Raw genomic sequence first — 20,100 nt, 5'->3', positions numbered from 1 at the left:
TCCCGGTCATTTGTGCCTCGAGTGAAAATTCTGGATTGATTTCTTCTGTGATTCACTTGTTTGTTTTCCTGTCTGTCCATGGTATCCTTAAAAGTCTTCTCCAGCACCAAATTGTTGAACTACAACTCCCATAATCCTCAGCCACAATTTATTGTTGTTGGAACAACAAAAGCTGGAGAGCCAAATCTACCTATCCCTGGTTTAGCACAAGCATCCTCTCCTCATGAATGTGTATTCCCTTTCTTCTTTAGTGCCTGCATCTTCCTTCCGCAAGGTCGGGGAGAAACCCTCAGAAAAAAACTGTCCACATTCTCCAGAGAGAATTTCAATTTCTTCTTCGGGGACATCATGGCAGCCCTGAAATCCAGAGAGGTTTTCCATTTTGGAGATGTTCCTCCATTTCCACCCAAGATGCATGTATTGTTATGAACGGTCCATAACATATCAGAACCAGAGGTACCAAATCAGAAGTATGTGAAATATAGGCCTGTGTCTGATTTCATTTTATATTAAGAGTTCAATTAGATCTGCCTGGATACTGCCTGGTAAATGAGTTGTAGAGGCAGGGGTAAGCTAGCATTGGTTATCAGCGTCTGTGGAAACTCACTGAGACAATGGGTCAGGCTTAATTACCAGTCTCACACTGATGAAATTAACCTGTTGTCCAGTAACAGGATGCTTCTGCCTTAAGTCAAATGTGTTAATTAACTTGCCTCACACAGGCATACCTTTTGATGTTACTTTGAATACACAAGAAATAATGTAATTGATGTCTCACACCAATAGAACTAACTCTCTCCCACTAACTCCTGAGTTTTAACACCCTTTGGGACCAGGCTGGCACATCTGGGGGCCAATTTGCTTAGAGATGCAGATTCGCCTTGGGCTATGTCCCCTCCTCAAGATAGCAGCTAACGGAAGATGGGATTAAGATCTCTCTGGACTGACCAAATATCCTGAGAGATTTTTGGTAATTAAAAGACAATATTCAGAGGATAGCAGGAATAAACACCTTTTGTGATCCAGAAGACTCAAATGGACATCAAAGGATGGAACCACTATAAGAAGGAGTCTCTGGACATGGCAGTTTAGCTATCTTGTGCCTACAGCAAGATTTGCTCACGAGGATCCCAGAGTTTTCTGCCCAAGCTGCCGTGATCTGAGCACTGCAACAACTCCTGTCTCCAGCCAAGCGCCTCACTTCTTCAGCTGACGAGAAGTCTCTGGTCCTGGATAAATATGCTGCTCCTTGACAAGCCTTGGGTCCCTCCATCTTTTTCCCCCTCCTTCTCCTTCCCCCCCTCTTTTCCCCTACTAATTCCAAAACCATGCCAGCCCTCAGCCTCTCTCAACCCCGCCCCCTTTTCCACCTGCATCTGAATTGTATTAGGCTCTAGGAAGATTTAATTGCACACACATATGTTAGTTAGGCACACGGGTGAATATTGGTACTGGTTAGGATGTTCTGTTTAAATACTGTTGCTGATATGATAGAGTGTTCTGCTTTCTGCTTTGCTAGATTATGTTGTTAGTCTTTTTATACTCAATAAAGCCCATTGAACTCTTTCAGGATTGGTTTGATCTCCTTTCTTCCATGCGCCCAGATCATACATGGTCACTAATATAAAAGAACTTGGTCCAGACCTATTTTGTATACTGGCTAATGAGCATATTTAGTATATAAATCAGGCCTGGTCTGTAACAGTATGTTTATGTATGGCTAGTAGTGATGCAACAAGATTCAGTCAATTTTCCTGCCCTGGAGGCTGTGTGCCTGTGCCTTAAACAAACCTACCCAATCGCTAATCTAAAGCAGCTTTGATCAAACTGATCACTGTTTAAACAGGTTTTTCTAGCACATGTAGGGGGTGATTTGGATGATCCCTCACACACAATTAAATGATCAATCAAAATTATATGGAAGGAGAGCTGGTCTTGCGGTAGCAATTATGAATTGTCCCCTTTGCAAAGCAGGGTCTGCCCAGGTTTGCATTTGAATGGGAGACTACATCTGTGAGCCTTGTAAGATATTCCTCTCAGGGGATGGGGCCACTCTGGGAAGAGCACCTGCATACTTGCAGGAAGATGGTTTCAAGTTCCCTCCCTGGCATCTCCAAGACAGGGCTGAGATAGACTCCTTCCTGAAGCCTTGGAAAAGTTGCTCCCAGTCTGTGTAGATATTGAACTAGATGGACCAATGGTCTGACTCAGTATAAGGCAGCTTCCTATGTTCCTATGACATACTGCAATCGTGCTAGCATGTCCTTGAGTGACATTTGAGTGGGCGTGTTCACACCACTGTGCGCAGAGGTTCATCTGAAGTGGCCCATCGCTATATTCTTAACCTGTGCTTAGAATTTGCATGTGACATGGGTTTTCACACAACCAACTTTGTGAATAAATGTTAATACCAACTAATTAAAGATCATAGCTGCCATATGTAAAATTAGTCTAAAAATGGGCTCTGAAACATACCCACAGCCAAGCATTTATCATGGATCCTGTGTTTTCCTGAAGTCTGTGATCTCATATGAGCATGCATCACTGGATCAGTATCCCAACTATCATGGTATCTGAATTACAGAAGGCAAACTAAACTAGGGGTCTGATAGAGCTTTATCAAAGATTACACACATAATTAGCATGTTCTTTTTTAAAAAAGAAAGACGAGGACATGTGCTGATCCTGACAGGTGCCAAACCACCTCAGGATCACACAGTGCCTAACTAGTTTCATTGTATAGCTGCTTCATTGTTCAACTGCCAAGGCAAGCCTTTTTTCCCTTTTTTCCTTGTTAAAATAGGATTTTCTTCTGCAGAAAGGTCAAAGTATAAACAATGACTAAAAGAAAACATCCATAACAAAATTGCTATCAAAATAATTTACTACAGGAGAAGAAAAGCAGTTGCAAGAGATATTCTGGATGTGCCTTAATCTAATGTTGGGATTTCATCCCTCTGGCAGTAGTGATGTTAAGGCCTGATGGACCATCATCTCTCCTCCTGAGATACAGTTGCAGCTTCGTTCTCTAGAATAACTACTTGAAGGTCATGCTTTGCTAGTAGGCATGAAGTTAAATAAAAACAAGCTCTGGCATTTCATATATTTAGAAAGAAATAGCTGCACTTTGAAGTTTTAGCGGCTGCTGCTTTCTCCTTATTTCTAGTAGTGTCACTTTAATGACTACATCAATAAACCAACGAGTTGGTGAGGTGAGGGCATCTCTGCAAGTACATTTTTCAGCAAGCAGCTTGATAAGGCTGTTTCATCAGTAGAGAATTAACAAAAAGTAGGGTTTTCCATTAATGGCTTTCCCCCCAATCAAAATGATTAATTAGTTGATTAGCAAGTTCATATATTTGAATATTGCAGCCTTGCAATCATCCATCCATAAAACTTACTAGCCTATGATTCCATTTGCCTGCATAACAGCAGATATATGAATGTAAAAGCCACTTGTTTAAAAACATCTCTCATCTCAGACTTGGAAGATACAGCCTTACACTGCTGCGTGTTCTGAGATTGTGGATTTTTAAAACATTAATAAAAGAAAACACAAGCCAAACGAGGTGCTTGAGATATGGTGCCTCATTTTTAACTTGATATCACTTCAACAGGAGCACAATGGAATTTACTGGGAAATCTTGGCAACAACCCAATAGGAGACTTTCATTGCTGGTCTCTGTACCAACAAATCAGAAAGTATTCCTGCCCAAACTAGCACTTATGTTCAGCCAGAAGCAGCTTTGCAACTGAATGTCCATAGCCATGAGCAAACTGGCAAAGTTTATTGGAGTGGTGGCTCTGATATGTAGCAGAGTAGTGAAGAATCTAAGGAAAAGAGCTGTGGTATTCAAGGACAAAGCAGTAGAGTGGAATCAGGGATATTAATAATTTAATGCAATAGATATAATGTGCAGAGACTACTTTTCAGTGCTGGCTTTGTTAGCCCCGCCTCTAGTCCAGGGCTGGAAATTGGAATACAAGTAACTAAAGCCCCATTCAAAAGCTGGCCTGGATCAAGGAATGGATTAACCAAAAATGCAAGTAGCAGCAACTGTCCCTGTTCATCCCAGCAGTATCCATTCCAGTGCCTGTTGCCAGCGTCTTATTGTGTTTCTTTTTAGACTGTGAGCCATATTGGGTCAGGAAACCATCTTCTCATTCCTTGTGCTATGTAAATTTCTGAGAATTTTAAAAATTGAAAAGTAGTCTATAAATATTCTATAACAGTTTGTGAAATCAAGGTGTCTGAGTCACCACTTGGAGGTAAACTAAATTTCTAGTAATTTACTTAATGGTAAGCCTGGTATATTTCTAGAACGAAACTCAATACAGGTTTTTTGTTTTTTTTTACAAGAAGAGTTATTGAAGGATTGTGAAATAAAGTAACAAACTGTAAGTTAAAAGAGTATCTTTAATATTTACTTTTTTGTTCTATATTAGAGGGAATGCACAAACACCAAAATTTTGGAAGAATTGCTTTTGTGCTGAAGCATGCATTTAAGGAAATAGCCTGATTAAAGTTGCCCCCCAGATAGGAATCAATTGCAACTTTACCAAACAACTGTATTTGGAATATTCCAGATGAAGAGCAGATGGGAAATGTACGTGTGTGTGTACACACACACATGGGTTGAGGAAGGGGACATTTTTCCCCCACAGACCACCCCCCCCCACTGCAGGGCAGCACTAGACATTTCAGGGCTCCAAGCTGTTAAGGCAAGGCCCTACAGAATGGAGAATACCACCTTAAACTATGCAAAGGCAGGCAATTCTAAAAACATCACAAGGATTGCTGGAAGCTAAACAATATTATGCATTTGACAGTCTTGAATCATATTTCTTCTCAGCAAGTATCACTGGAGTGTTCAGTAAAATAACCCAGGAAGACAACTTTCTTTTTTCAGATTTTGACTTGCCTAGCAAATTTATACCACAACTGAAAACTAGGGCTGGATGGAGTGAGGAGAAAATGACTGATCATCTGCCTCCCCCTTTTATCTAAATCAGGGAGCTGATGCAGGAGCTGATCTAGCACCAGCCATCTTTATGTGGCTCTGAAGAACTGTGCAATATCCAGATGGAGTAACAGAAGCTCAGTGTGCCTTGATGCAAGGAGAAGAATACAGGGCACAAACCAAATCCAAAGGCCACGTATTAAAATCAGTCTGCAACCATCATCCTACTTTCATATCTCCAGATCTGAGGTACTCTGGACTGGAGAGAACCTGAATTTGAACTGCTCAAACAGGTTTTTCTAAAGGGAAAAAGGAGTTTCTGGCATCTGTTCCCAAGTTCAGTTTTCCTTTCTCTGCTACACCAGTACTACTGCTTCCTAGCCTTTATCAACACCTCAATCATACTGGTAATATGACCACATTCTTGATGATGGGCAGAGCTTGTGAGTGTTTTGCCATTCTATATAACACCACAAAGTTCACACTGGTTGCAGGATTAATCATTCCAAAAATTGTGATTATTTTAAATGAAAGCTATGTTTTTTCAGTCTTAAAATGGCAAAGACAAGCTTAAAAGAGTGTGTACAAACAAGGCCTCATGAGAAAGTTTGAGAAGGATTTCCATGCTGGAACTAAAACTGGCTACAATCAACCAAACGTAAGCATTATCCTCCCCCTCTCACTTTTTTCTGTGCTGCATATCCCTGACTTGCAAGACGCACCTCAGCATAAGCAGGGATTTGATGCCACTGAGGAGCTCGGCCTCACAATGGACTGGATAGCAGCACTGCAAAGCTAGACTAGTGGAAGAACCACCTGGAAATGGGAGGCTCCCTGCTGCTGAGTCATGCACACCCTTAAGGAAGCCTCAGTTTCTGATGGACATGGTTTATATGCCGATGCTTCTGATCGACATGTTCATGTGCTATGAGGCATGTGAGGCCGGAGCAGCCTTTAACCTATTCAGACACCCCAGAATACAATCAGGAACCTAAACTTAGACAGGCAGATTATGGACAACATGACCCTTTTCTTCTGTTCTTCCTCTCTGAGTAGACATAGTCACATCCACACCCTTTCCAAACTCCAGTTCTTCAAACTACGTTGCCTTCCTTTGGGACTTTACACTAAGCAAACTCCTATTTAACAAGGTGCTATCCCCTCCCCCCCCCCAATTGTTCAATTCCCAGGAAGAAGATTCTTGAAAGGTAGCAAGGCCTGCTGTTGGCACTGCATGGGTTTGGTGACATGTGTTGCTGACCACAGCTACAGAGGATTCAGCTGAGGGTCTAGCCATGTTTATTCAAAAGCAAAATTCTATGGATTTAGTATGCAAAACTTATTCAGATTAATAAGAATTAAATGCTGTAACTGTGGAACAACTGTTAATTAAATTGAGTCTAGAAAGGCAGTTCCCAGAGATTATTTAATCTGTAACCATTTTTTAAAAAGGAGTGGTCAGGGAGCCAGAGTAGCTCAGTACACTTTCCTTATGTCATTTAGGACTCAACTATCCAGATTAAGAAGCAAGGCCAAATTCAGAGCAAATTGGGAAACTAAACTCTCTCTGGTAAGCTAATTTCATCAAACAATATCTCCTTGAATGGGCATAACTATGGATGCAGATTCAAAGGCATCAGTCAGTGTGACCTTGAACTTGTTCCCTGCAGGAAGAGTGAGAAACGGGATTCAATTTTAAAATGACCAAGCACTAAATGCAAAAGAGATCCAGGTCATACACGCACACAGTTGCATATTCCAAGCACATAGTAGATTTTTATTAAGTATTAACTTTGGTTCTAAGAATTCCACCCTCATTTTTGAAACACTTTTTAGTTAAAAACAAATAGGCATGAGCAAATACAAAAAAAATATTAAATTATGAAAACAAAACCCATTAAGGCTCCCTTTTTTAATATTTATATATGTACACTCAGAAACAAGAGAAGACATATAAGATTAAAATACAGCTTAAGGAAATGGGGGGAAACACTAACTTTCTACTATAATGACCTAAAAACAAAATGAGTTTTAAAAGCAATCCATTAAGAGACAATTGGTTAAAAGAAGTTAGCCATACTTAATAAAGGTAGCTCAATTGAACTATTCAGCAGTTTAAACATTTTAGGAAGGGTAAGATTGTGAACTCAACAGAACTTTAGCCAGCACTGTGGTCTTCCATCACCGTAAATAAAGAGTTCAACCATTCTAAAGAATCTGGCAAGTCCCACACTTCAAAACAGTCATATCAATGCAAAACAGAATTCTGGATTCCTAGAAAAGGGAGTCTGAAGATGACTTTGATGGGCTAAAAGTATGCTTCCATTGTACTAAAAATATTACTTTCCCACCCCCAAGACTACTACGTACTGTAGCAGTTTCCCCCCAGGTGCTATAGAAAACCCCTTACAAGCAAGTTTATACCCATGACAGTTTGAGGTGTAGAGAAATTCTGCAGTGCATTCAGCTAAAGGTCTAACCCAGAGTCCAGTGAAATCTATGGGATCCTCCCGATTATGTTCAGAGGGCTTTGTGCCGGAATGTACTAGTTAGGTTTTGAAGTGGTGATACAAGGCAAGGGCTCCCTCCTCACCTTAACATAGCCACTGAGCCAGAGGCTGGCTATGGAACTGGAATCCAGAAGTGTGTCTAGTTGTCTAGAGAATGTGGGGCAAAATTATGTTTGAGAGAGAACACACAGCAGTTGATACAAGCATTAAGGCAGTTTTTGGAATGTTCCCATCACCCCGACTCTTTGCATGCATACACAGATTGTGGAAAAGATAAATGGCAAATCAAACTACAGTGCAAGTATATGAACTAGATATTAGAAATGAGAAACTTTTCCAGCTCCAGCCTCCAGGATGATGAGATGAAATGAAAAGTTGTAGCACTCAGGAGTTTCCTTTGCAAGAGAATCTTCAAGCTGCCACTACCTCCAAACTGAATATTCCAAGTTAGATCTTTTTCAATCCAGCAGCATGGCTTCATCAGTGGCCTTCACATTTAGCCTCCTAAAAAATGCATACCACGTCATAAGTCCAGGCCAGTGATAAATAAGTTGTGTCATGATTTCAATTAGAAATAAATTAAATCCCAGCAAAACTTATTTATTGTCAACTTGGATTGATAATGCAATTTGTACTCTTGGAAAAGCTGCTGGGGTACTGACAACTTGAAGAGCATCATGCCAAAGGGAACACAGCTCACTGTCAATTTTATGGCCAAGACCAAAAGCAAAGTTGTTTTTCCAGTGTTCACTACTTGTGGCAATGACATAAACCATCACCTGCTCTCATGGCTAGTCTGATATAAAACACTGCCAAGCATTTTGCTTGGATGTAACTTTATTTTTGCTCAGCATTCCTAGGCAAGAGAAAATGGGCCTGCAAGCAACAACTGAACTGTAGCTATTGACTCATTATCTGTACCAGTCTTGATAAACTCCCCATACACCTATTTGACCTTTACTGAGAGGCTGGCTTTGCAGACTTGTAGTGGTGGGCATCACTCCCTTATCAGCATACCCAGAAACATCTCTACAAATCTCTTGCACATGGTCACATATGTGTACTAAAATAAGACTATACAGTTCACATTCAGGACAAGACTTTGCATGTTGCCTTTTTTAGGTTAACTTTTTGTTTTTGTAAATGTGCGAAAACTTCCGTGACTACCATGTAATTTGTCTCAGATTTTGTAGAATAAAAAGCTGTCTTAAGGAACATTTTCAGATTCAGTAGGAATTCTTGCAGAGAATCATACTACCAGAAAGTGAAAGAGGCTGTGCACCCAAGCAGCCCAACCCAGGCAAGGACAGCCCAACCTGGATTGGATTGCTCATGTGCAGAGCCAGGATCGAGGCCAATCCTGGTGCTCCCTCAACCGCAAGCCCGCTTTTAATCCCGGCCCTTAACCGGGGTTAGAGGGCATGAGTGCGCCCTCAAAACACAGGGCCGAGGTAGTGTACAGCCCAAGCACACAGAATCAGACAACTGAGCGGATAACTCAGGGGGAATTCCCCCAATGCACCATACTTGTGCAGTGCATTGCGGGATACCTGGAGGCTGGGACTCATTTTCCCAGCCTCCAGGACGCTGCACAGCTTGCAGCGGCGCCTATCGTGGATCATGGGGTGGGGGAGGAGAGTTAAGTCCAAGCCTGCCTTCCACCTGTCCACCCTCCCTGCTGCTGCCATGGCCATGTGAACGACCTCACTAAAAGCTATCCAAGCTCAGCTGAAGGCTTGTTGGGTAGAATGCTGGTGCAAATTATAGCCTAAAGTGATTCTGACGAAAACGCCACAGTCTGCTTGTATAGCAGGAGAGCTAACTCCCCTTCCCGAGGTTCAGTATTTGAAGTGCAGTGGCATTTCCACCAGCTAACAAAGAAAGCCAGCCACGGAATAAAGTTTCTTGAACAAGGGAGCCAGAGGGTTCATTTTTCAAAACAAAAAACCCAACTAGATGAGTTAGGCACTGAAGCTGATGATTTCAAGCTTCTGAATACCTCACTCTGTAATCAAGTCTTGACGAACACTTTAAAGGATTTTACAGTAGAACAGGTAGGGTACACTTCTTTGATTTTTAAGTTTTTAACTGCTGGCAGCAAGATAAAGAGCAAAGGGAGTGGTTCAAAGCACTAACAGAGGCATGTCCAAGGTCTTAAGCATATGCAGTGGGGTTTTGTTTTTTTTTGTTTTGTTTTAAACAACCATGTTCTTAGAAAAGCAGCTCCCCTATGCTGCACCACAAATTGCTTTTGCAAGTTCCCTCACCTTTCAAAATCACATTGAGGGGCTGCTGTAAAGAAACACAGCGATGCACACACACCCAGTTACAAGAATTAGTCGTACAGTTCTCTAGATCCCCATGAAAGCAAGCAAGGCAAAGTATCAAAGAAAGGCCAACTGCAATTCAGTTAGAGCAAGTGCATGTTAAAGGAAATGTTGCATGAAAAAGCAGAATGGCTGCTAAACAAGGCTGGGTGAGGGAGAGATCAGTTACTCATTTGTGCACATTCCAGTACACAAAATATGCACTCTCCTAGGAGCACAGAAGTGACCGATGACACCTTTCAGCTACTCACTGAAAACATGAAGCTCTTCATGGTCAAAATTGCCCCACAGCAATGGTGATGTGTGGGTCTGTGGGGGTGGGGGCACACATTAGTAGTGGACCAGATTAATTCAACTTCAAGTCTAAAGAAATGCATATTAATAGTAGAAAGAATGTGTGTGTCTGTGTGTGTGTGTGTTCGCGCGTGCTTTCATTTCTGAAGCAGAGTTCTAATAGAGAATGTAATGAGAAGTGGTTTCAGAATACTTTGTTTTTCTGCATAGCAGAACTCCACAAAGTAGAAAAATAATAATAAAAACCACACACAGACACACACACACACACACGCTAGCCTGAGATGCTCACTAAATAACAAACAAGCAATGTAACAATTCAAATTGTTTCCCTGGTCAAGTACTTTGGACAGGTCTTTCAACTGACAACAGGTTGCTTGTTTCTCCTCCAAACTCCATAGTTTTATTGGCAAGTTTAATCTGTTTTGTTGTGCAGTCATTGATCCACACAAGCTCTAGAAATTGACCTCATATTGAGCACATTTTTACATCCAGATGCCAATTATCTTCCCTCTCCACCAGGGCAAGTGGGTGAGACAACCTGCCGAAGCCTCACCCCAGCAGTCACTGGGAGTATGGCTTCAAGTCTTTAAAAGGCTACTCCTCTAGGAGCTTTGGGATTCTGCTGATTCTTGGGCCGTCCTCCTCAAGTTGCCTTTCACTTTGACAAATTCTGGTGCATTCTCTTGTTCTTCCTGGATCTTCTGTTTCTCAAGTTCAAGCTGAAAGCAACACAGAGGATTATTTTTTCTGGCCATTTTAAAAGAGCGATTAGAAACAAATTCAAGCAAAGTAGCAGTGTTTCTCAGAATATTCATTACGGGGCAGGGGGGGATCAGATTAAATGCTTTGGTGACAGGATACAAAGTTCAGCTTTGGTAGAAAGTTTTGAAGTAATTCCACTTCCTTGTCACGCACTTCCAACTTCTCAGGGTCACCTTGCATTCAAATACATCCTCTGACCGTCTTGCTAGATAGGGTTGTCAATAGCTATCTTCCATGAATGTGCCCCTATAATTTTTGAACCTAATACTGCCAATTGTTTTCAAAAACACAACTGTGGAAATAGCCAGATGTGACACTTTTCTGTATCTTTCTTTGTGTGTTTCAAAATGATTTTAAGCTGTTGGGTCAATGAATCACTCATCTATTTTGAAGTACATCAGGTCTACTAGCACCATTTCTCTCCCTCTTACCTGTTCTAATTTCTGTTGCCGTTTAAGTAGCTCAATTTCCAAATCCGATTTCTTCTTTTGTGCCTCCTCTTCCTTCTGTTTGATAACCTGGTCTCGTTTTCGTCTTTCCATCACTTTTTGCAACTCTGGCTTATTCTGAGGAGCTAGACCCCTTACCAAAAAAAAAAAAGAGAGAGAGAGAGAGAGAGGAAAGAGATTGTGTATTGACCTAGAAATCTTTGACATGACTTCTTTTCACTATATTACTTGACTACTCAGGTGGCACCTGTTGAAAAATCAGCCATATGTTAAAGGAAGGTTAACACAGAATATGAATAAACCTTTTGAAGAGAAAACTAGCACTAGTTCTCCCCTTAGTCTGTCTTTAGTCACTACACACACCATTTTAGAAGAGAGGTTTCCTCTTTTCTGAGAAATTCAAGTGAGTGGGGAGCATGCCTCTTCTAAGATGGAGACTGCCACCAGTGGTTTTTGTAAGGAGCTGTACAAAAAACTAGACTATTTTTTTAAAGCAAACTTTTTAAAAAGTTTAGTTCCAACTCTTTAATAGATCAGATTGATGTTTGTTTGATTAATCATTCAGTCTATCTGAACAAAATGTTGCAGCCTTACTGGACTGTTCACTATTTCAGCACATCATCTTAAAATAATGTTAACACAAAACATTATTGTAGTTTCACTGTCTGGATATTCAAAACAAAATTCTTCAGAACAGGTGGTCTGTAGTTTTAAAACCATTTCCTAAAGCCAGGAAAACTTAGCTCTATTTCATGCATGCACACGCTCTCTCTCTCAAAACTTCGTAGGTTAAAGAGCTCTCAGATAGTTTATGGGCTTATCTCCAAAATACTTTGATGTTATAGAAACAAATCACAAGGCACACCCTGGTATCAAACATGCTTCCACACAAAACATCCTCTCCTTGCAACATAGAACAATGTCTAGAATTTTAGCAGGGAAGCAACCTGCCCATAGAGCAGGAGACTGTTGGTTTGAATCCCTGCTGGTGTGTTTCCCAGAATATGGAAACTCCTATATTGGGCCGCAGCGATATAGGAAGGTGCTGAAAAGCATAATCCCATACTGCGCAGGAGAAGGCAATGAAGGTGTTGGCTGTCTGCTACTGCTCTTGAGTGCCTGCCTGCAGGAGAAGGAGAGGGTGAGACCATCTGACAGCCCCCTGCCTGACGTGTGGGACTGTGGCCTCTGGCAGTGGCTGCTTTGCAGGATCAGGGCCCTGAGAGTGACTCAGCAGTCCCTGCTTTCCACCTGACCAGGGAGATAATCTCTAGCCCTATAAGGGACGCTGCCTGTGGTGGCAGGCCTGCCACCGGCGGGGTTGCCACCGGCGGGGTGACACCAAAGGGGGTCGCCCCTTTGGGGGACAGTGAGGGAGAGGTCCAGGTCTCTTGGTCCAATTATTTGTATGTTGTGGGCATTTAATAATGGGGCTTCTGTTTTAATTTTTCCTGGGTGATGATCTTTTATAATGTGTCTGGGCTTACCTGGAGATGGGGAGACAGGGGGCGTGTCCACTGACTGTGGGGCAGCAATTCCGGTGGTGGTGGGGAACAGAAGAAGTAACATTGGCAGGTCAGCAGGCCATTACAAAGTAACGGGACATGGAAATTTAATAGCCATTTCCCCTTCCGACTGTCCTGCCAGTTCTTTGACCTTGGGGAGCAGTGCCGACCACCCTTGAACCTCACCTTGCTCCTCTGTAATGCCAGGTTGGTCCAGAACAAATCAGAAACCATCTATGATTTGATTCTGGATGAAGGTGCTGACCTGGTATGTATTACAAAGACCTGGTTGGGGGAGGCTGGGGGCCCAGTGTGGTCCCAGCTTCTCCCTCCAGGGTACTCTGTTGAGGAGCAGGTGAGGGACCGGGGGTGGGGAGGTGGAGTGGCTGTGGTCTATAAGAATAATATCTCCCTTACCAGGATTCCTGTTAGAGTGTCAGACCATATCGAATGTGTGTGCTTACGTTTGGGGACCAGGGATAGACTGGAAAATCTGTTGGTATACAGATCGCCCCGCTGCTCAACAGAGTCCCTAACTGAGCGGACGGACTTGGTCTCAGGTTTGGTATTGGAATCCCCCAGGCTTGTGGTGCTGGGTGTCTTCAATGTTCATTTCGGGACCAATTTGTCCGGGGCGGCTCAGGAGTTCATAGTGGCCATGATGACTATGGGTCTATCTCAAGTAGTCTCGGGACTAACACACATTGCAGGTCACATGCTTGATTTGGTCTTTCACTCTGATCAGGGTGGTGTTCCGTGGGTGGGGAATCCTGTGATTTCCCCATTGTAATGGACAGACTACCATCTGGTTAAGGTTGGACTCACAGTCACACCCCACCTTTGCAGGGGTGAGGGACCTATTAGGATGGTCTACCCGAGAAGGTTATTGGATCCCATAGGATTTCAAGAAACCTTGGAGGAATTTAGTGTTGGCTCTGCTAGCAATCCTGTTGATACCCTGGTGGAGAATTGAAACAGAAATCTCACCAGGGCAGTAGACATGATTGCTCCTAAGCATCCTCTCCTACCCGCTTCAAAATTGGCCCCTTGGTATACAGAAGAACTAAGGGGGCTGAAGCGGCAAGGTAGACGACAGGAGCGCAGGTGGAGAAAGACTCGGCTTGAATCCGACAGATTGCTACATAGAGCTCATTTGAAGATCTACACTCAGGCAATACGTGCGGCAAAGAAGCAATTCTTTCCTGCCTGTATTGCATCCACATCCAGTGGAGTTGTCCAGGGCTGTGAGAAGGCTAGTATGTGCCCCTCCTCCCTTGAATTGGAATCTGGAACCATAGATTACCCGCTGTGATGTGTTTAATGAATTCTTTGTGGGGGAAATCTCTCGTATTCCAGCCGACCTAGATTCAGTCTCCACAATTACTTCAGTGTCTGATGTGGAGGTGTCCAGTGATTCCTCTTATGTGGTTAGGTTGGATCAGTTCCAGTTTGTGACTCCTGAGGATGTGGACAAGTTGACTGGAACAGTGCAGCCCACCACCTGTCCTCTTGACCCTTGCCTGACATGGCTTATATTATCTGGCAGGGGGGTTGTTGTAGAAGGCCTGGTAGAGATTAGAAATGTGTCTCTGAGGGAAAGTAGGCTGCCTCCTAGTATTAAGGAGACAATTATTAGACCGCTTCTGAAGAAGCCTACCTTGGATCCCTCAGAGCTGAGTAACTACAGGCCTGTCTCCAACCTTCCATGGCTAGGCAAGCTAATTGAGAGGGAAAGGGTGGTGGCCTCCCAGCTCCAGACAGTCTTGGGGGAAACGGATTAACTTGACCTATTTCAAACTGGCTTCTGGGCTGGCTATGGGGTGGAGACTGCCTTGGTTGGCCTGATGGATGATCTCCAATTGGGAATTGACACAGGAAGTGTGACTCTGTTGGTCCTTTTGGATCTCTCGGTGGCTCAATATTATCGACCATAGTATCCTTCTGGAGCGTCTGAGGGGGTTGGGAGTGAGAGGCACTGCTCTGCAGTGGTTCTGCTCCTACCTCTCAGGCAGGTTCCAGATGGTGTCCCTTGGAGACTGCTGTTCTTCAAAATCTGAACTTTTGTATGGTGTCCCTCAGGGCTCCGTATTGTCTCCAATGTTATTTAACATCTACATGAAACCACTGGGAGAGATCATCAGGAGATTTGGTGGAAGGTGTTATCAGTATGCTGATGACACTCAAATTTATTTCTCCATGTCAGCATCATCGGGAGAGGGCATAACCTCCCTAAATGCCTGCCTGGAAGCAGTAATGGGCTGGATGAGGGATAACTAACTGAGACTGAATCCAGGTAAGATGGAGATACTCATTGTGCAGGGTTGAAACTCGGGAGACGATTTTGATTTGCCTGTTCTGGATGGGGGTCACACTTCCCCAGAAGGAACAGGTATGCAGTCTGGGGCTGCTTCTGGATCCAAGTCTCTCCCTGGTGTCCCAGGTTGAGGCAGTGGCCAGAGGTGCCTTCTATCAGCTTCGGCTCATATGCCAGCTACGTCTGTTTCTTGAGATAGATGATCTCAAAACAGTGGTACATCCACTGGTAACCTCCGGACTGGATTACTGTAATGTGCTCTATGTGGGGCTGCCCTTGTATATAGCCCGGAAACTACAGTTGGTTCACAATGCGACAGCCAGGCTGGTCTCTGGGTCATCTAGGAGAGACTATATTACTTCTGTTTTGAAGGACACTGGCTGCTAATATGTTTCCGGGCAAAATACAAGGTGCTAGTTATAACCTATAAAGCCCTAAACAGCTTGGGCCCTGGGTATTTAAGAGAACGTCTTCTTCATTATGAACCCCACCGCCCATTGAGATCATCAGGAGAGGTCCGTCTGCATTTGCCACTGGCTCGTCTGGTGGCTACTCAGGGACACGCCTTCTCCGTTGCTGCCCCGAGGCTTTGGAATGCGCTCCCTAGTGAAATAAGAGCCTCTCCATCTCTGACAATTTTAAAAAAGTCTTTAAAGACGCATCTGTTCACCCAGACTTTTAACTGATACTGTTTCGATTGTTTTTAATGTTGTTTTAGAATATTGTTTTACAATTTTCAAATTGTTGTGTTTTAAATGTCTTGTTTTTGTTTTCAACTAATGTTTTTATATTGTTGTAAGCCAGAGACGTAAGTTTTGGGTGGTATAAAAACATTAACTAACAAACAAACAAACAAACAAACGGTAAACCACTCCTTTATTCTACCAAGAAAACCATGTGGCTCTGTGGTTGCCAGGAGTCGACACCAACTCGATGGCACCACCTTTCCTTTCCCCCACTGTTTTTAAAAAAATGCTTTAAGCTACAGAAGCATCTCTAGTGACTTCCATGAATTGTACCCTCCCTCAGCAAGTACAATCTGTTTCCACAATTGCCTTATTTTACCTCAAATCTCAGAGCAGATTGTAATTTATTTTATTAAGCCTATAAAGCAACATTCCAATTTCTATACATTATACTTTGAAGGGGAAAATAAACAAATTCAGTACAGTTTGCTTCCAGAAAAGTGTGTAGAGAATTGCAGTCTCAGGCAGCAAATCTAACCACATTTAGCTGAAAGTACATTTCACTGAAACCTAAAGGACTTTGTAATTTTTTGTCATGAAACAAGCCACTTATAGGGCTTTGGTTTTTTAATTTAAAAAAATATTAAAAACCAACAATTTGTCCAATCCACTTCAATTTAAATATACATATTCCTCCCACATCTCTCTGCTCAAAACCAAAGCCCTATGCCCAGTCATTCCAGGTGATCAGACTGCAAAGAATAGCAGCAGAAAGAGATGTATTAATTTTAAAATCTGAGCAATACTTAAATAGTGTTCTTGTGTCAGCCCTATTCTGAACACTAAATAGCCATGTGGATTAGTAGGGGGCTATGCTTTGTTTTACCTATTGATTATACAATAATGCATTTAGTCACTATAAGCCCTGGATTATGTACAGTTTTGCCCAAGGGATGCCATAAATCTATCCATAAAAAATTGGAACCCCTGCAACTTTACAAGTGGTTGTATTGATGCTTGGTTTCATGGCTAATGGTGTTCTAATATTATGTAACACTAGGTGGTGCTACAGAGCAGCATCTAGTGATGGAATACATGTGATAGCCCTAACAGAAGAAAGATGACTATTTAATCTCTGAAACAATTTTTTCCCATCATTACCTATGGTAAGGGAGAACAAACTATATTAACTGTGAGAAGAGAAACACAAGTAGTACTGTTTAATTCCGACAGTCCTGACAGCACTTTAGAGACTAACCAATAGCTGCAAAACGGCCATTAGAGGCATCGCCCTGCATGCAAGCAGATTGAAACTGGGCTACAATCATGCTTGAAAAGGGGGGGTTGACCCTCTTAGGGAGTCAGGGATTTTAAGTTACTAGCCTGAATTCTCAGTTTTCATTTTTAAAAAATATTTAAGTCCCCATCCCCTTCAAATGGTGATATTGGAGGAAGGCAAACAAGCAGTACTCTGTCCAATGGTTCAGTAAAAAGCAAAGCAGCTGTTGCTTTCTAGTCTAGCAGTTAACATTGTGTCAACACTAGAATAGCTAACAAGTACTGGCACTTATTTTAATTTTATTAAAATTATGTCATCCTAAATTTATGTCATCCTGTCAAGGGTTAACTTCCCAGGTCTAGCTCCCTCTATTTGCACATGCATGCCTGCGTCACTGTGCACCCACCCATGCCATCTCTATGCTTTTGAGATAGTGATGTGGTTAAGGTAGGGGTGTGTGTGTGTGTGTGTGTGTGTGTGTGTGTGTGAGAATCCCTATGCATATGCGCTCCTGATATGTTTAATGTGTGCTCTCTATATAAAAGGGCTAGCACTGGGGGTGGGCAGCAGACAGGCAAGCAAGTTGTCTTGTGGGGGAGGGACTTCCTCCACCCTGAAGGTCCTACAACCCTGCACCATCTGTAAGATGGGGGTGCAGTTTAATTGCACCACCTTGCACTTGAATCAAAAGTGTAATTCAATTAAGTTGCAGTTTAATTGAAAGGTGTTCATGGTCCATTTGTTGTTGATGATAATCTGAGGTGGAGCTGGGCTTTGAAACTTCTCTCCACAGTTCCCAGCTCAAGCTACAAGTGCTGAAATCTAGTCTCTTCTGCTCTACAACTACCTTGCAACCTTCCCTGTTTCCCCAACATCACTTTCATTTTAACAGACAAAGAGCAATGCCAGGCTGTAGGCTACTTGCCAATTTCAGCAAATAATTGGACACATTTGCCTTTTTTAGAGATGGCATTTGCCATCTCTAAGAACTTGCCATTTGGCTTGTTTTTCATTTTGCACATTCACTTTTAAAGGTTAAACTGTTTCCCCTTTTGCGGGGTGGAGGGTGGGATTGACCAAAAGAAAAGGAAATTTAGCTCCACAACTCAGCAATGTGCTTCTTAATATAGGAACACAGGAAGCTGCCTTCTACCGAGTCAGACCATTGGTCCATCTAGCTCAGTATTGTCTACACAGACTGGCAGCAGCTTCTCCAAGGTTGTAGGCAGGAGTCTCTCTCAGCCCTGGTGCTGCCAGGGAGGAAACTTGGATCCTTCTGCATGCAAGCATGCAGGTGTTCTTGCCAGAGCAGCCCTATGCCTTTAGTGGAATATCTTACTGTGCTCACACGTGTAGTCTTCCCATTCAAATGCAACCTGGAATGGACCCTGCTTAGCAAAGGGGACAAAGGGGTGCCATTTCAATAAAACTAGGGGAAATCAAGAATTATATACTTTGCTATCTTCAGTGTTCGTATTTCCTTTACTATAATAATGATCATCAGCAGATTTACTAAATAGGATTTCGTGTACAGGAAACATTGCTTGAAAGGTTTCATACTTGTGTGTAAATACAGTAAAATACTGCCTTTAAGGTCTCCTAGAACCTTTAAAATGGTAATTTCTAGGTTTTAAGAGTTCTCTCTCTAGGTCTTTAATAATGTTACCAGAGTTGGTAGTTGGACTTTGATGTTTAATTCCATTCAGTAAAGCAGGGCATACCTCACTGCCAACATTCTCAGACTCCATTCTCACTGAACACAAGTGTACTTGTCCTTTGAGAAATAATACTGCATGTACTGAAGTAAGGTATTTAGGGAGAGTTTGAGACACTGGAGAAAGTTGAATTGCTCCACTTGGCAAAAGTTCTAATAGTATAGATAGGGGTGGGGGAAGGAAAATGCCACATTGACCATGAAGACCAGAAAGTAGCTTAGTTGACCCAATAAATGTGCCTTCATTGATCATGTAGTGATTCAGGTTTCAAGCATCAGTTGTTACCATCTTGGAGCAGACAGATGGATTCTATAGATTTTAGGCCTTACGATACTCTATAAAGCTACATCAAATGAAAAATGACGACTAATATGACCGTAGCTCTTTCCTGGCAAGTTTTATCTTTGACTTAATTTCTTAAAAAATAAAAAGAAACACGTTTACTATCCTATCCTGGAGTCAAAATGGTGTAAGGAGTCTCCACAATAAGCTCAAGTTTCCTGAGGACTGGATTTCAAAAGGTCATGCTATTGATTTTCTTACCAAACTACACTTGGATGATGTTAACAGAACTATCCATTTTATGAACAGTCAATAGTCTGACACATATGCTATACAACCAAATTTGGATGAGGTCACCATATGCCCCAGGAAGCAAATATTCACACACATATAAAAGGGCAAACTCACATAATCATAAGTCACATGGATTTGTTTTCCCTTATGTGTATTCCATATACTACTTTGATCAGATATAAATTTATATTTTGAAGGTCTCACATGCTGGCTATCTTCAGACTTTTCCTACAACAGCCTCTACTCCATCACTTTCAGCTTTGACCCCCTGCTAACTGAGCAAAAAGACACCTTTTAAAGTGCTGATTCTCTTCTATTTAGCAGGGGAAGAACAACTGGCCCTATCCAGCCCCAGCACAGCATCCCTCCAGTGGCTGTTGCTGGTGTCAACCTTATGTTTCTTTTTAGATTGTGAGCCCTTTTGGGGACAGGAGACCATCTTATTTATGTATTTATTTTTCTATGTAAACCGCTTTGAGAATTTTTTTTGAACATTCATCGTCATCGTAGTGGTGGTGAGACATTTGGGGCCTGGTGAGAAGCAGGCCTCCATTGGGTCCAATTAGAGTCAAGCAAAACCCAAGATGGCACATGCAGCTTGGAAAGGCAAAGCACCCATCCTGTATCCTTGAATTCTGAATAAAGCTGGATTTCCATATGGACAAAGCAGAAGTCTTGGACAAAAGACAAACCCAGAGGAACTGAACAACCACAGATTA

The 20,100-nt window shown here is 42.4% G+C and overlaps 1 protein-coding gene across 5 annotated transcripts in view; it reads right to left on the bottom strand.

The window, feature by feature from the left end:
• Positions 1-6,717: 6,717 nt before the first annotated feature.
• The window catches only part of FAM107B (family with sequence similarity 107 member B), a 114,976-nt gene continuing 101,593 nt past the window's right edge, over positions 6,718-20,100 (bottom strand). For 4 of the 5 annotated variants that reach the window (XM_053251386.1, XM_053251389.1, XM_053251387.1 and 1 more), the window contains 2 exons: positions 11,289-11,439; positions 6,718-10,814 (listed from right to left, as the gene is read on the bottom strand). In XM_053251386.1, the coding sequence (XP_053107361.1) occupies positions 10,698-10,814; positions 11,289-11,439 (268 nt within the window). In that variant the 3' untranslated portion in view covers positions 6,718-10,697. The remainder of the gene's footprint in view (positions 10,815-11,288; positions 11,440-20,100) is intronic. The other variant, XM_053251385.1, reaches the window with a different exon arrangement.

This window comes from Hemicordylus capensis, chromosome 5 (genome assembly GCF_027244095.1).
Source record: "Hemicordylus capensis ecotype Gifberg chromosome 5, rHemCap1.1.pri, whole genome shotgun sequence".
Classification (NCBI taxonomy): Eukaryota; Metazoa; Chordata; class Lepidosauria; order Squamata; family Cordylidae; genus Hemicordylus; species Hemicordylus capensis.
Note: the sequence above shows the minus strand (reverse complement) of the source record. Positions and strands in the feature narration are given on the sequence as shown.